Source organism: Nomascus leucogenys, chromosome 8 (assembly GCF_006542625.1).
Source record: "Nomascus leucogenys isolate Asia chromosome 8, Asia_NLE_v1, whole genome shotgun sequence".
NCBI lineage: Eukaryota > Metazoa > Chordata > Mammalia > Primates > Hylobatidae > Nomascus > Nomascus leucogenys.
In genome coordinates this window covers 79,344,911-79,360,632 of record NC_044388.1, presented here as the reverse complement: position 1 = coordinate 79,360,632, position 15,722 = coordinate 79,344,911, and the positions used below count along the sequence as shown (strand labels likewise).

The window sequence follows — 15,722 nt, the reverse complement described above, 5'->3', positions numbered from 1 at the left end:
TTACTGGCTTTCTGGGTCTTTTATTTGTACCCATGTGTCTGTCACGCCATGAATGTACCTGGGGAAATCAACTGACCTCCCTGAACATTCCATGCAGTCAGGGAACAGGTGAGGAAAGAAATAAATAAGTGATTCTAATGCTGCCTAGGTCACCCTCAACCCCCATTTACTGGCACAGTTGGGTGGAGAGAAGGGAAGGGGTATGATTGTCCTGATGGCTCAGGGCTGCAGGAGGTTCAGAGGGGAAGGAGGAAAGGCCAGGCTGGAGGCTGGGCTGTTAGCACTTCCCTCCCACAGTTCAGACGGCTCACTCTGGGTTCAGGTTTGCCATGGCTTCCTTTGGTCCAAACATAGGCCCTGTCCTTAGTCCTGTGCCCTGTTCGACTTTTGGCCAGGAGGCCTTTTTGTGCTGCTGCTGTTGCAGGGCTAGCTGCATGGCCCAGATACTCAGTGGCCGCATGTAGGCCAGTGAGCGGAAGACTCGCTGCTGGCAGTATGCCTCTGGGGTCTGGAAGGCCAGACCCAGGCGCTCCCACACGGTACGGTAGCAGCCTTCAGCTGTCTGGAAGCCCTCCCAAGTCAGGCCCTGTTGGGAGAGATGACAGTCATACATACTAACTTGGCACCCTCTGAATAGCCATTTCCACTGATAGATGGAGGCAGTAGAGTCTTTGCCTTCAAGGAGCTCCCAGCAAGTGGAGGAGATAACTATGACCCACAGACAGAAGCCTGAAGGCAGGAGCTGGAATGCATACCAGGGAAAAACGGGAGGCTTTATAGACGGATAAGATGGCATTGGGTTATGCCTTGAAGAAATTTGGTGGTTGAGGAAGTTTTCTGGGCCAGGATACAGATGGTGGAGAGATGGGAAAGGGAGTACATTACCTCTTGAATCATGGTAGCTGCCAGCCCGTAGACCACACCCACCCAGACTTCATCAGACTGCACACTGGATTTATCAGGGACACCATGGGGCTGCATCCCATTCACAGCCCCCATGGCCCCTCCTGCAAAGGCCTGGACGTTCAGCTCAAAAATAGTTTGGAGAGCACGGACCACGTGTGGGGTAGGAAACACCTGGAGGGGCAAGGGCAGGAACGTGGTCTCATATACTTACTTCCCACCTCCAGGGAAAACCCAGTTTTCTCTCTGGCTCCTCCTCCTCTCTCTCACCTCAGTGTCTCCTTCTCCTAGGCCACAGGCCTTCAGGAACCACTGTCCAGCACACTGGTCAGACATAACACTACGAGACTGAGGCCGAGAGCTGCTGTCATAGTTGTAATAGCGGCCTGGAGTCGAGGAAGAGAAAAATAAGGCTCTTGGTATCCTCTCAGCTGCCTTAAGACTACTTAGGCTCCCCGAACTCACCATTCCACAGCAGTCTCTCATAGGCTTCTTGGCCCCGGCTGAGGATGGAAGAAAACTTATCCTGGATGTCCTGCGCCCCACACAGAGCAGCCATCTGGACCATCACAGCCACAGCTGCCAGCCACAGCCCTCCACAGTAAGCACTGATCAGGGACATGGGTTTGGGGGTCAGACTGGCAGCTCCAGCTGCTCCCATGCAGTGTAATAGACAATGAGTCATTTTTTTCTTGAGCCCTACAATCCCTTGGTGCCCAGTTTCCCACCTCAGGCCTCCTGGAAACCCCTACCCGCTAACCTGGGGCCTGTGGTCACCCATCCATCATAGGTCTGGTCTGCATAGCCTCCATTTTCAATGAGTCCATCATGGTCCTTGTCAAACTTCATTTCAGACTCCATCACAGCCTAGAGAGGGACCAAGATGTTGAAGACCTAGGTACTGAAGAAAGGCAACAACCAGCTAGGCTTTTCCCAGACACCAACCATACCCCTGGCACACTGGCCACTGCATGTGCATCCCTTACTAGACACACAGGCCACATGTCCTTCAGGAAGTTTTGATCACCCGTCAGGTAATAGTCCCGATAAACCTGCAGCACAAACTTCAGGTTCAGGTCCTTCCAGTCAGCAGTATCATGGATTAAATATGCATTGACACGGAGCCATGGTTCATCATCTGTGGGAGAGGAGGGGACTTGGGTCACTTGCATTGGTGGATAGGGTAGAGGGTGCAAAAGTTGAGGGAGGGAAGCTGACCTTGGGGTGGACTTTTACCTGGGTCCCCAATATCATGGGGGATGACGTTCCTCCTTTTCACAGGTGCCATCACCCCACTCATCAGGTACCGTCGTCGTGTCAGGTCCTCCCTGAGAGTGGCCAGAGCTGGGGGAGCAGACACAGAAGGGAGGCAGGGAATGGGCATGCCTGAGGAGGGGCACACAGCTATGTGTGTGACCACAGTGGGGAACCAGTAAGCAGCATGCAGATACGTATGAAGGGAAGGGAAAGAAGAGACAATCTGAGGGACCACAGAAGTTCGGGGGTATGGGGAGCCAAGAAGGCAGAAGCGGCACAAAAGGGATCCTCACCCATGTCATACTGTAGGCTGAGCTCAAGTTTGGGCCAGAGCATGATGAGGGCAAAGGAAGCATAAAAGTGGACATCATATGTGTTGTACATGCGGTACTCCTGGCCTGGAGGAATGAATGAGACACACTGTTGCCAGAATTCCTGCTTCCCCTTCAAACCCCTCTGTAGCTTGTCCTCTAGATTTAGAGGTGGGGCACTTCACTAGTCCACACCCATCACCCCCTAACCCTAACAAATACCCTGGGGTAGGCAAATCCATCATCCTGACTTGGGGATGGCCTGCCATATCCCAGCCCACCAGCATCCTGTACCCTCAAGGTAGCCAAATCGACCGTAGTCTCGTAGGGTGGGGCGGAGGTGACACATGTTTCTGCCCAGCTCCTCTGGTAGGGAGTCCTCAAGAACTTCCAGCCATACTGTGCCTCCATCAGCCAGGAAGTATAGTTCATTGAACAGCGCAGACTTGTACCAGGCAGGCAGTGATCTGGGAAGCGAGGAGGAGGAAATGGTTTAAGGAACATGCACCTCCCAGGATGGAAAGGATCTGGGGGCTCAGCAGAGTGGGATCATCAAATGAATCCCAGTGCAAGTCTACTGACTTTGGTGGGTGGAGAGTAAATCGAGGAGTCCCATTCGGAGTGCGTGCCCAGGAGAAAGGCAAGAGATGGGCCCCACTGGCACCTGTCATCCAATACCGGGCTTTGCCAAGCTGAGATCCTCTCTTCCCACTCTGGGTATTGGCACAGTGCATAGTGGCTGAGGGTAGGTGCTGCATCTCCATCCTGGCCAAAGAACCTTGTATACCGCCTGGGGTGGGAAGGGGAAGGATGAACACAAGCCCCAGGTCAGAGCTCCAGCGCTTTGGATCCTTACACTTTCTTGGTCCCCTCACCTGTAGTGGACTTGGCCTTTAGCTCCAAACATGATCCTGGGCATGTCCCAAGCCAGTGAAAACTCCAGGCGGCACTGGCCTCGAGGTTGCAACTTGCTGGAAACACACACAGCTCCAGCAATGCCTACACCTTTCTGCGTAGGGGTGCTTTGGCCTGAGAGAAGCACAAGAGAATTCAGGACAGGAGCCCCTTCAGCCCCACGGATAGGGATCCCTAACATGGAAACAAGGCCTACTTATTACCAGGCCTCCCACCCCTGGTCCCAAGACAGGGACAACCTTTCTTCCCACCATCTCCCAGTCAGACCCCCCATCACCAGTGGGAGAGTCCAGCTGTCCATCCTGAAGTAGATCCTGCCACACCTGCTGCCCCGTGCTGTCAGGGTCAAAGGCTGTGATGTGGGTTACCGTGGTATCTGCCTGTGAAGGGGCCAGGGACTGTGAGGGCAGGCTCCACGAGTACACTGGGTCCCGGCTAGCTCCCCAGCTCCTCTTACTTACTCTTTAACCTCCCAGGCCCAGGGGCTTACAGGAGTATGATGAGGGTGGATGAAGAGACCATGCTGGGGTGGAGGTGGGGTTCAGGGGCTAAGGTATAGGGCAGGCTCTTTCCTTACCGTGACTCGTGCAGCCACAGCCATCGTGTAGGGGTTTGGAAGGGTTGGATGATGCAGCAGCAGCCCCTGGACAGTTTCCCCGCCACGCTCCAGACAGAAGGGCTCATTCCACAAACCCCCTGGGGCATCATCTCCACCCCCCAGTCCATTCCGCATGGAGAACATGATGGACACATCTAGAGCTTCGTCCCCTTCATTTTCCACGTCCCACACAAAGACTCCTACAGGCAGGCTGCTGTCCTGGGGGCAGAAGATTAGACTCAGATGGTCCCAGTAGAGCCCCTCCTGACCCCACTCTCCTAGGATCAGTCCTGGGCACACAGAAGACCTGACTCAAATACTCCCCAGTGTACTCTTCTTTTGTCCACTTGCATCTCCCTGTATTCCCAGGCAAACGGCCTACCAGGGAACATATAAGACCAGAACCAGTTGGGCGGTGGTTCTGGGAAGCCAGGGTGATGTTCATGGCTCCAACCTCCCTTTCACAGGGCATGCAGTTTCTTCTTCTTTTTTTTTTTTTTTTTGAGACGGAGTCCCGCTCTGTCGTCCAGGCTGGAGTGCGGTGGCGCGATCTCGGCTCACTGCAAGCTCCGCCTCCCGGGTTCACACCATTCTCCTGCCTCAGCCTCCCGAGTAGGTGGGATTACAGGCGCCTGCCACCACGCCCAGCTAATTTTTTTTTGTATTTTTAGTAGAGATGGGGTTTCATATGTTAGCCAGGATGGTCTTGATCTCCTGACCTCATGATCTGCCTGCCTTGGCCTCCCAAAGTGTTGGGATTACAGGCATGAGCTACCGTGCCCAGCAGGCCATGCAGTTTGTAGCAGAGGCAGGTCCTGGGGAAGGGAGGGCAATGGAAGATACAGATGTGGGGGCCTCACCTGGTAATCATGGGGCAAGATGGGTGTGATCTGACGGCAGGTGAGGGTGACATTCTGGCCAGGAAGCTGATAGACAGTCCAGGCTCGGGGATAGAGGGCGTGGTAGAAAGCAAAGTACCCACACAGGCCCCAGTTCCAGCTGCGGAGGACACTTGGGCGCTCCAGGGACAGGACTTGCTGGTACACAGTCTGCCCTTCCCGACGCAGGCACACTGTGAACTTAAGAGGGCAGATAGGCTGGAACGGGGTAACCCACAGGCACCAAAAACTAAGTCTTCCCTCTCCTCAAATCAGCTCCTCCCCTTTCAGAGCCTGCAACTGTTACCACTGCACCATCAGCTTCAAGTCATCCCCCAGGCTTAGTGAATCACCAAGTCCTGCTACCTCCCAGTCCATCTATCTCCCAAGCTTTCTCTCCCTTCTCCACTACGGTGGTGTTAGCACCGCATTTAAGCCCAAACAATCTCCTGCTTTTTCTGTGGCCCTTTTCATCTGGGTAGCAGAGTGATCTTTCTCACAGGCAAATGAAGATAGGTCAGTCCTTGGTTAGGATGTTTCAGTGACTCCCCATGGCCCTCAGGCTAAAGTCTCAACTCTTGCCTGGTTTTCAAGGCCCTTCTTGAGCTGGCCTCTCCCTGCCTATCAGACTCATCACCTGTTCAAGCACCTATAGTCTGTTCATATAAAAACACTCACTGTTCCTTGAGCACACTACATTCCCTCCTCCATGCCTGTGCTCATGCTTGTTCGCTATCTGGTGAAACCTCTCATCCTTCAAAGCCTAGGTCAAAAGCCATCTCTTCCTTCTCCTCTACTTCTTCCAGCAGTGTGTCATTATGTGTGCCCCCCTCCCCCTCTATTCTAGCACTTGGTGTATTATGTTATAATGTATTGACTGACCATTCTGTGTCCCTGACTGCTCTATGGATTCTTCTGAGGGTAGGGACATTTTCTAATTCACTGATGCACTCCTCTTCAGAGTTGGCATGTATGTGGAGGGAATAAGCGAAATCTGCAGCGCTGTCCCTTTTTCCGCAGTATACTATCCACCCCTCTCCTTTTAGCACTGATGTGGTCTCACAGTCTCCATTTCCCCTAAGTCTTATTTTCTCAAAAAAAAGTTTTAGCTCTTGGAGGGTAGGAGCTATGAGGGATTAATATCCCTTTCTCTGGTTCTAACTATGCCAAATATTGTTATTGTATACAGTCGGCTCTCCGTATCTGTGAGTTCCACATCAGTGGATTCAACCAACCAAATCTAAAATATGCGGAAAAAAAGTTGCGTCTGTACCGAATATGTACACACTTTATTTATTGTATGGTACGACAAGGGTTTATATGACAATGTGTGAGGTATTATAAGTAATCTACAGATGATTTAAAGTATATAGGAGGATGTGCAATGGTTATTTGCAAATACTATAAGCCATTTCAAATCAAAGACTTGAGCCTCCTCGGATAGCGGGTCCTGGGCCCAACCCCCCATGGATACTGAGGGACAACTGTATAAAATAATTTTTCATTTTGTTGGAATGGTACATAATGGTTAAGACCACAAGCTCTTCACCACAGAAAGAAATGGTTCTGAATCCCAACCTTTCCATTTACCAACCTTGTGACCTTGCGCATGTTACTAAACCTCTCTGGATCTTAGTGTCCTCATCTGCAAAATGAGCATAATAGTGGTACTTCCCTTGTAGGATTGTTTTTAATATTAAACAGTATACAAAGAGCCTAGCACAGTGTCTAGCACATGTTAAGCATGCAATAATTACTTTAATTGTAGAGTCAGAATTCCGGAAGCCATTCCCCTCAGGATACCTAAGGGATGAGGCAGAGAGGGATCTTGGGACATGGGCAGGGCTGGTAAACGTGAACCAGGAAGGGCATTGCCATTAATTGGACTAAAGATTTGCTAGTCATTTTTCCTTTGAAGATGAGGCTGAATGCTGAAGCCAGGAAAGAGGAACTTCCTAGACAACTCTAAAGGGGCGGTCAACTAGAGAGATATGATGAAAGGCAAGCCACATACTTCTGGCAATTTAAGGCCCAGATGTGATGCAGGAGCAAAAGGAAAAAAGTGAAGCTTCAGAAGAGGGAAGAAGGCTGGAGATCTAAGCCTAGGAGAGAAGGAGCTTTTTAGACCCTAAGCCAGAGAGACCTCCAGGGGAGTGATCAGCAGAGGAGCTGAACTTTGGTGAAGGTTCCTCAATCAGGGTGAGGAACCTTGTACTACATGTCTTTTTTTCCCATGAGTTTATAGACTTTGGGTTTTCTTTTCCCTTCCAGTCCTACCAAATGTTCTTTCAGCCAGGTTAAGTGATTTGGGAATTCTCTGCATTCTCTGTGGTTGGAGGCTGCCTCAGCTAGTTGGGTTGGGACGGTGAGGTAGACAGGAGGCATTTACTAGAGAAATGCCAGGTCTGTTTACTCTTTCAAGGAATGTGTGCTTGTGTGTGTCTTATTCCTACAGTATATCCTAGCTCAGGGCTGGGCACACAGGAAGCATCCTGAGAGTACTTATTAGATTGAATCTTATTCACATCTAACTGCTACCTCCTACACTAGCCAAGAGGTCCTTCCTTCTTGGCCTGGGGAGGTATTGTCCTGGCCTCTCCACCTCCTGGCTCTTACTTGGTCAGCGATGACTGTCCGGTGCTGATACATTCCAGGGTTAAGCTGCCAACGACAGAACTGGCCTCTCCAGCCACGGGTAATAGTGCCTCCCCCGATGCCACCCAAAGGACAACCTAGAGAAATCAGGATGGTTAGTGGGGTATTGGGAGAGGAAAATAAGCCCATTTCTAACTTTCTAGACTATAAAGCCTGGTTCCTCTGAAAACCTAGGGGATGGAACAGTGCAATTTGCATAAGCTGGAAGTCTCTGCCTAACTGTGGTAGACCTGGAGGCTAGGCCTTCTCTGAGCAGAGCAGAGATGGGGTGGGGCTCACCATAAATCTGTCTTAGGGGTACAGAATTGATCATGTCGATGAAAGGTGTCTTCTTTTCCACCTGGGTCTTCCGGTACCACCACTGCAGGTACCTGAGGAGCAAGAGGCAATGTGAGTGGAAGGGGGCAGGTGGGCAGTTGTTCACAGGCTGAGTCACCTGCCTCTCTCTGTGACCTCCCATTAAATGTCCCAAGGACATCTGCTTTCATACCTCTCTTCCTCTTGATTTCTATACAGTTCAAGGTCCCTTCATCTTCCCAGTCACTCCAGCTGAAGTGAAGGAGTGGCTTTGTTTCTCTCCTTTGTTCTCCTCAGAAGGGGCTTTCTGATCTCTCCTTACCTCTCTAGCACCACCACCACTGCTTTACTTCCAACATCAGGAGCTTATGTCTGAGGTGCTGAAAGGACCATTTATGGTTTCCTGGCCCACAGCCTCCACCCCCAATCCCCTACCTCCAAAACAGGCATAGGCTGCTGGGAATAACTTTCTTATTTTTATTTTTATTTTTATTATTTATTATTTTTTTTTGCAACAGAGTTTCGTTCTTTGTTGTCCAGGCTGGAGCGCAGTGGCTCGGTCTTGGCTCACTGCAAACTCCACCTCCCGAGTTGAAGAAATTCTTCTGCCTCAGCCTCCCAAGTAGCTGGGATTACAGGTGCCCACTACCATGCCTGGCACTTTTTTTTGTATTTTTAGTAGAGATGGGGTTTCACCATGTTAGCCAGGCTGGTCTTGAACTCCTGACCCCAGGTGATCCGCCCGCCTCGGCCTCCCAAAGTGCTGGGATTAGAGGCGTGAGCTACCGCTTCTGGCCTTTCTTCTTTTTAAAATGATCATTTTTCTTTCTAATTATGAAAGGTTAAAGGGGGAAAAAATCATCTCACCCTATAGACAATCAGTGTTTATATTTATTTCTGGACGTTTCCTCTCAAGCCCTTTTTTTTTTTTTTTGAGACGGAGTCTCGCTCTGTCGCCCAGGCTGGAGTGCAGTGGCACAATCTCGGCTCACTGCAAGCTCCGCCTCCTGGGTTCACGCCATTCTCCTGCCTCAGCCTCTCCAAGTAGCTGGGACTACAGGCGCCCGCCACCATGCCGGGCTAATTTTTTGTATTTTTAGTAGAGATGGGGTTTCACCGTGGTCTCAATCTCCTGACCTCGTGATCCGCCTGCCTCAGCCTCCCAAAGTGCTGGGATTACAAGCGTGAGCCACCGTGCCCGGCCGCCTTTTTTTTTTTTTTTTAATTCAGCATTTAAACTGTGAAGCTTTCTGATTTTGCTCAAAAAATCCCAACATTTTCCTAGGCTTGCTACAGCCCTATATCCAAGAGGCAAATGATTGAGGCTGTTTTCAATAGGCAAACGATTCTGTTTTCAAGGCTCTGACATCTGTCCCAGCCTATCTTCTAATCTTATTTCCTACAAATTCTCATTCCAGATGGGTCCTCACTAAGTAGCCCCTGCCCTGCCAGACTCTTTCCCATTTCCACTCTCCTGCCTACCTAACCACATTATGCCTACTGTTCAGTCACACCACTTCTAACCAAATAATTGGGTAAGTAACCCCTAAGTCCCAGTTTCCTCATCTACAAAATGGGGATACCACCTGCTCTAGCTATCTAATGAAATGGTTGAAAGATCAAATGACATAATAGATAAGAAAGCCATAAAGTACAGGTATGATTATTACTCATATATACAAACTGTTATCTCAATTCCTAATCAGACATTGCCTTGTTAGTTCAATGTTCCTCATGTGAGGCTGACATATTTTTAAGTCCCTTGGGGAAAGGGACAATGACAAAGACTAGCTGAATATTACCCTCAGGTCCAAGCACAGGGCAGGACATATGGTCTGCAGTCAATGCATATTTGCCAATTTTACAAATGAATGAACATACAAATGATGGGGCACAAGACAGATAACAGACAGACTGGAGCAGAGGAGGAGAAATGTGATTAAAGAATAGGGACAGTGGCCAGGCGCAGTGGCTCACACCTGTAATCCCAGCACTTTGGGAGGCCGAGGTGGGCGGATCACCTGAGGTCAGGAGTTCAAGACCAGCCTGGCCAATGTGATGAAACCCCGTCTCTACTAAAAATACAAAAATATTAGCCAGCTGTGGTGGCGGGCACCTGTAATCCCAGCTACTCAGGAGGCTGAGGCAGGAGAATCACTTGAACCCAGGAGACGGAGGTTGCCCTGAGCTGAGATCGCGCTATTGTACTCCAGCCTGGGTGACAAGAGCAAGACTGTCTCAAAAAAAATAAATAAATAAAATAAAAAGGGATAGCACATTCTAGGGGTGGAAAGAAGAGGGAAGACAAAGGATGGGATGACAGGAAGGCAGAGAATCCTCTCTGCCAGCTTAGAGAAAACTGGACTTTGAAACTAGAGGCCAGAAAGGACTGGTAGAGGGAGGGTGCGGCCGAGGATTAGGGCAACCAGGGAGAGTTAACTGCAATCTATGAGGATAGAACAAAGGACTATCTGGCATGGAACAAGCACTCAATAAATATTTATTGAATGAGTGGACTCTGGCTGGAAGGGAGAACAATTGAAATTGAGTTCTTACCAAGGTAAGGCCCAGAGAATTCTGTCTTGCTGGAGCTCCTGGTCAGAGTGCCCCCAGTTCAGCTCTGTCTTAGGAGCTCTCTCACTCTCTTAATATGGTAGCTGGCCATTCCTGACTTATTTGGCCTTCTCCACAATTTCAACTTCAACTCAAGAGTTGTCACTTAGAATTCTTGTCTCATCTGTGCTTTCTCCTCATAGGAACTCATCCTATTCCAAAAGCCCTGTATCAGTACCCCCCACTCTATCCTGGAATGGGGAGCCAGGGTCCAGGGGGTTGAGCACAGCTTCAGGCCTCTATGACTCAGTTCATATTTAAGGGCTAAGAGGCTAGGATGCCCATCATTTCTTATCTCATTGTTCCTACCACATGCAACTCAGTGTACTTCTCTATGTACACTAGATCCTATTTTGACCCAAAAGCTTTTGGGGTCAAACTTGGACTGAATTGATTCCAGAAGCAGCCTGGAGGGATGATTCTTCTCTGCTACAGGCTACCCACAGGCACCAACAAAGCCAGATGTGCAGGCAGCATCAGGCCCTTCCCCCTCCCCAGGGCTAGGGTTAGATAACTGACCTCCCCATCACAGCCCCACAGCACTGACTGGGGAAATGAAGGGTCTCCTACTCTAGAAGCTGTAAGGGCAGGGTTTCCCAAGCTTTATGCCTCCCTCCACAGTTCTGTGTATATTGTGTAGACTGAGTCAGGATGACCTCAGGGTGATGCTTTCTGTCCTCACACCCACCTGTTAATGGGTCTGGCTCCTCATCACTAGTCTTTGAACTCAGTGGGGATCTAGACGGGTTCTAAGTCTATGGCAGTGCCTCTCTGATAAATGACTTTTAATATCAAGAGCTCTCTATGCCAGAACAGAATGACAGCACCTTCTCATCACTTCAGAGGTGAGGGCAGGGAGGCTCTTCCTACCTACTCCCTGGAGCTAAAGCTTGAGGAAAGAAGCAGTAGTGTTGGGACTCTAACAGTGTGTCTAATGAGGTACAGAGAATGCCCCAGCTGCTTGTGGGAAATAAGGGGTTGAGACCCCCCACCCCCAAATAAAACAACATTGTGTTAGTGTCACAGCAGCCAGATTATCCTTTCCTATCTTGCCACAAAGTATAGCTAATCCCAAAGGGAAGTCATTGGAAACCAGTATGTGAGAAGGAGCCTGAATGGGAAAGGCTGATTGCATGACCAAATGTTCCTACCCTTTCCTTCTGAAAAGACAAAACACTGGGAGGGAAGGGTGTTGCAAAGAGATCTGACCTGGTCTCACGGTCCAAGACCACAGGCCTAAAATATGCCACGGATAGGGGCCGCTTCACTCAGACAAGAAGCCCAACTGCTTTCTCGCCCTTTCCCACCTCTGCTAGAAGTTTTGAGCTGGAACAAACTGAATCCAAAGGCATTCTAGGCAATGGGGTCTACTCACCTCAAGCCCATGCCTATATGCTTTATCATGTTGCTTAGGGAGACGTTGTTAGCTTGAAAGGGTTTCCTCTTCTCTGTAAACTCATGAGCCAGACAGATGCGCCAGCCAAAGGGAGGCACCTGGTAGCCCATAGCTTTACCCTCATAGGAAGCCATCAGCTGCCCAGAGTCCTCCGGATTGCAGCAGCCCGTCTCTTTTTGGGGTCGGCTGTCTTCGGGACTCTTGCAGTCTGTAACCTGCACATCCTTGGTGCCGCCAGTCTCTTCAGGGCAATAAACTTGTGGATCCTCTTTGGCACAGCTTATCTGCTCCGAGGCTGGGACGCCGGTTCCCATGTTCCCTGGATCCTGGGTCCCCATGACCTCGATGGCCCCAAGTCCCGAGCCCTCGGATACTAAGTATCTCGCCAGCCTATTGCAGATGCGGGCGCCGGTGGTTGTTAGGTATCGTCCCGGAGGGCCGGGCGTTGGGGAAAGCTTAGATGAGCTGGTGTTTCAGTGGAGCCGGGGAGCTCTTGCTTCAGTGGGGGCGGCGACAGCAATGAAGCCGCCTTAGGCTCTCCTTCGGTTGTCTCTGGAGGTCCTGGACGGGAAGGGTCGGGCCTCGTCGTCATTGAGCCGCGATGATTAGCTCGCCCGGCCAAAGGGCGACTGGGCCCGCAGAGAGGGGAGGAGCCGCGGGGCCAGCCCACCAGGCACCGCCCCGGGACGGGCCCGCAAGGCACCGCCCCCGGGATCTTGGCCCGGCCCCTGGGCCACGGCACCGGGTCCCCCAGGATTGGGCGCCAGGTCCCGCCGGCCGGCTCCGGGGCAGCGCCCGCGCCCAGGTGCCAGCCCGTGGGAAGGTGACCCTGGGCGCCGGGACAACCCGAGCCCTTTCCGGTCTGGCCTGCCGGGCGCTTCCGGCCGGAAGGGACTCCGCGGAGGGTGGGGGACCGAAGGGAAGTCCCGCCTCTACCGCCCAGCGGACGCCGCCGCCGCCGCCGCCGCCGCCGCCGCCGCCGCCGCCGCCGCCGCCGCCGCCGCGCACCTAGCCAGGTCCCCGAGGGGCGGGCAGGTGAGGCCTCGGGGTGCTAATCCCTAGTGTCGACTATGCGAGGTGACGAGCGGCCGTGATCTTGGGCTGGGACGTGGAACTTTGAGGAAAGGGGGAGCGGAGACCAGTTTGGGAACTCCGGGGGGGTGCCCAGGGAGAAGAACCCGTCTCACAGGGGCGGGGGTCTAGGGCCCAGAGCGACGTCCTCCCCCTGGGCAGTACTGAGTCTTCGGTCGCCTCCCTCCCACCCATCTACCCCTTCTATATCCAGGCGCTCCCTCGGGCACAACGGTGCTGACCACCCCTGTCCTCAGCCCTCAGCCCTAGGTGCTCACCGCAACGCCCCTCCCTGTCACGGTGCTGACCTCCGCCCCGCCTTGTTTCCTTCTAGATCTGATTCCGGAGCTGCCATGATTGAAGTGGTAGCAGAGCTGAGCCGGGGTCCTGTATTTTTGGCTGGGGAGGCGCTGGAGTGTGTAGTGACCGTCACCAACCCCCTTCCCCCCACGGCCACTTCTGCATCCAGGTGGGGATGCTGGTGCTGAAGGTGGTGGCCCTTCTGGGAAGAAGCCAGATTATCTCTGGGGCTGAGGCAGAGCTCAGGTTGTCCTGTAGCGACACCACCTCCTCTTGCTCACTGTGCTGTCATTGTAGGAGAGGGCTGTTTAACAGAAGATGTGGATGACATAGCTGTACGCTTTCCTTCCCCTCCCCCATTCCCCTTTTTACGCACAGTCTGCTGCTCTTTATTTAATGGTTTCTCTTTGGGGTTCTGGATTTCCTGATCACTAGGACAGCCATCTAACCTTGTTGGTTAAGACAGTGTGATAGGGAGCTTGGGAAAGCATTTGTGAGGTCAGGAACTACCTCTGATGCCTCCTTTTCCTCTTCCCACAGTGAGGCCCTGGCCTGGGCCAGTGCTCAAATCCACTGCCAGTTCCATGCCAGTGAGAGTCGAGTAGCACTGCCTCCCCCTGACTCTAGTCAGCCAGATGTCCAGCCCGACAGCCAAACTGTCTTTCTGCCACACCGAGGTTAGAGAGGGGCGTTTGCCTTGGGGGGGGGGGGCGGAGGGTGTGTGCAGAGGCATTGTCACCCATGGGTGAAGTTGTTAATTGTTGTTCTTATAGTCCCTGTCATGCTGGGGATGTTGGGGAGCATGACTATTGCTTTGGGGATAGAAGACTATTCCCATTTCACAGCAGGGAAAGAGGGCCTGGCAGCCTTTCACTATCTCCACTTGCCATGCTAGTCTTGTTCAGTACTGGACGATGGGTCACTAAATTAGTCATTCTTACCTTTTTCAGGTGAGAGGGGCCAGTGTATCCTTTCTACTCCACCAAAAATTCTATTCTGTGACCTGAGGCTAGATCCTGGAGAGTCCAAATCATGTGAGTGATTGTCCGCATCCCTGAATTGCCTTCTAAGTCTCCTGGAGGGAGGACTCCTCTGGTGCCTCTGGCTGCCCTGACAACTACTTCCTAACCAGACTCCTACAGTGAAGTGCTGCCCATAGAGGGACCACCCTCCTTTCGGGGTCAGTCAGTCAAGTACGTCTACAAACTGACCATTGGCTGCCAGCGTGTCAACTCCCCTATCACTTTACTCAGAGTCCCTCTGAGGGTTCTTGTGCTGACTGGTAAGCAAGGGCTCCTGGAGGGAAGGGCTGGGGAAGGGCCATGTCAAAGCAGAAATTGTCTCAGAGGGCTTGCAAGAAGGGCTGCAGGGAAACTTCCTGGTCTCAGTGACAGTGCTAGGGAGTTTGGAAGGGAGGGAGGGTTCTGGAGATAGAGATGTACACCTCAGCCCTGGCGCCCCTTACCTTTAGCCATCTCACGATGGAATCTAAAACCCTAACCTCTACTCTCATCTCTGTTCCCTCTCAGCATTACCTCTCCACTCATTCTTTCTCTAGGCCTTCAGGATGTCCGGTTTCCCCAGGATGAGGCTGTAGCCCCATCCAGTCCATTCTTGGAGGAGGATGAAGGTGGGAAGAAGGATTCATGGCTAGCTGAGCTGGCTGGGGAACGCCTAATGGCTGCCACATCCTGCCGCAGCCTCCGTGAGAATTCTTTCAGAATTGTCCTGCCCCATCCTTCCCCTCGTTGTATTCCCATCTCAGAGACAGTCTCCTAACCACCACACACTTCTGTGGATCCACTGTTACCTCACACCTCCAATTACAAAGAAAAGCCTCATCTTTTGGCCTGTGGTGCCCAGTCCCAGACGTACTCCAGTATGTAGACTGCAGGCTTATAGTGTCCTATTCTCCCCAGATCTATACAATATTAGTGATGGCCGAGGGAAAGTTGGGACATTCGGCATCTTCAAATCTGTGTACAGACTTGGCGAGGACGTGGTGGGGACCTTAAACTTAGGGGAAGGTACCGTAGCTTGTTTGCAGGTAAGAAGGGAGCAGAGCTTCTTACCTGCTGGGGTGCTGGGGTGCTGGGGTTGAAGGGCTAGGGTGGAAGGCCTGTATAAAGAGGGGTGGCATGTAGAAGGGGATAGTGGGGTCATCCAGGGTCTCTTTGTAAAACAGCTTGAGGTTGGGCTGTCCTCTCACCTACAGACAGCACTTCCTGTTAGCACGCACCTCTCTCTTGCTCCCAGTTTTCAGTCAGCTTACAGACCGAGGAGCGTGTACAGCCTGAGTACCAGCGGCGACGTGGGGCAGGGGGTGTCCCCTCTGTGTCCCATGTGACTCACGCCCGGCACCAGGAATCCTGCCTACATACAACTAGAACCAGCTTCTCCCTCCCAATCCCTCTCAGCTCCACCCCAGGCTTCTGTACAGCCATTGGTGAGACCCTCACTGTTACTGGAGAAGGGAGAGGGGGACAGTAAAATGCTGTGCTAAGGGAGGGTGTAATGGGTCCTGATTC

At 52.0% G+C, this 15,722-nt stretch overlaps 2 protein-coding genes across 8 annotated transcripts in view; one reads left to right on the top strand and one right to left on the bottom strand.

Annotated features, from left to right (window-relative positions):
* Positions 1-4: 4 nt before the first annotated feature.
* GBA2 (glucosylceramidase beta 2) lies at positions 5-12,718 on the bottom strand. Of its 5 annotated transcripts, none has more exons than XM_030817491.1 (17): positions 11,803-12,718; positions 7,797-7,888; positions 7,479-7,594; positions 4,845-5,063; positions 3,964-4,203; positions 3,664-3,766; positions 3,347-3,500; positions 3,136-3,261; positions 2,766-2,938; positions 2,454-2,558; positions 2,140-2,247; positions 1,890-2,041; positions 1,664-1,770; positions 1,369-1,511; positions 1,174-1,289; positions 886-1,077; positions 5-586 (listed from the first exon to the last, which is right to left on the bottom strand). In XM_030817491.1, exons 1-17 carry the CDS (start codon positions 12,159-12,161, stop codon positions 308-310), a joined length of 2,784 nt encoding a protein of 927 aa, XP_030673351.1. In that variant the 5' UTR covers positions 12,162-12,718; the 3' UTR covers positions 5-307. The 5 variants fall into 5 exon arrangements, with proteins under 5 accessions (XP_030673351.1, XP_030673353.1, XP_030673354.1 ...); XM_030817493.1 differs by having other exon boundaries at positions 3,964-4,198; XM_030817494.1 differs by having other exon boundaries at positions 3,964-4,198; positions 6,457-7,594; positions 11,803-12,076.
* An 80-nt stretch (positions 12,719-12,798) lies between these two features.
* Positions 12,799-15,722, top strand: part of RGP1 (RGP1 homolog, RAB6A GEF complex partner 1) — a 38,742-nt gene continuing 35,818 nt past the window's right edge. The window contains exons 1-8 of one of the 3 annotated variants that reach the window (XM_030817486.1): positions 12,799-12,900; positions 13,229-13,363; positions 13,735-13,871; positions 14,145-14,228; positions 14,327-14,476; positions 14,753-14,899; positions 15,114-15,241; positions 15,451-15,640. In XM_030817486.1, coding sequence (XP_030673346.1) covers positions 13,248-13,363; positions 13,735-13,871; positions 14,145-14,228; positions 14,327-14,476; positions 14,753-14,899; positions 15,114-15,241; positions 15,451-15,640 — 952 coding nt within the window. In that variant the 5' untranslated portion in view covers positions 12,799-12,900; positions 13,229-13,247. Of the gene's footprint in view, positions 12,901-12,983; positions 13,364-13,734; positions 13,872-14,144; positions 14,229-14,326; positions 14,477-14,752; positions 14,900-15,113; positions 15,242-15,450; positions 15,641-15,722 lie in introns of those variants that run through there. The other 2 variants (XR_004031389.1, XR_004031390.1) reach the window with 2 other exon arrangements.

Excerpts from the sequence above, each read along its gene's own strand:
- GBA2 (XM_030817491.1), bottom strand. The coding sequence starts at position 12,161 with ATGGGGACCCAGGATCCAGGGAACATGGGAACCGGCGTCCCAGCCTCG. Across the intron at positions 7,595-7,796 it reads ACCCCTAAGACAGATTTATG|GTTGTCCTTTGGGTGGCATC; the intron begins GTGAGCCCCACC and ends TGATTTCTCTAG. Across the intron at positions 2,042-2,139 it reads CCATGATATTGGGGACCCAG|ATGATGAACCATGGCTCCGT; the intron begins GTAAAAGTCCAC and ends CCTCTCCCACAG.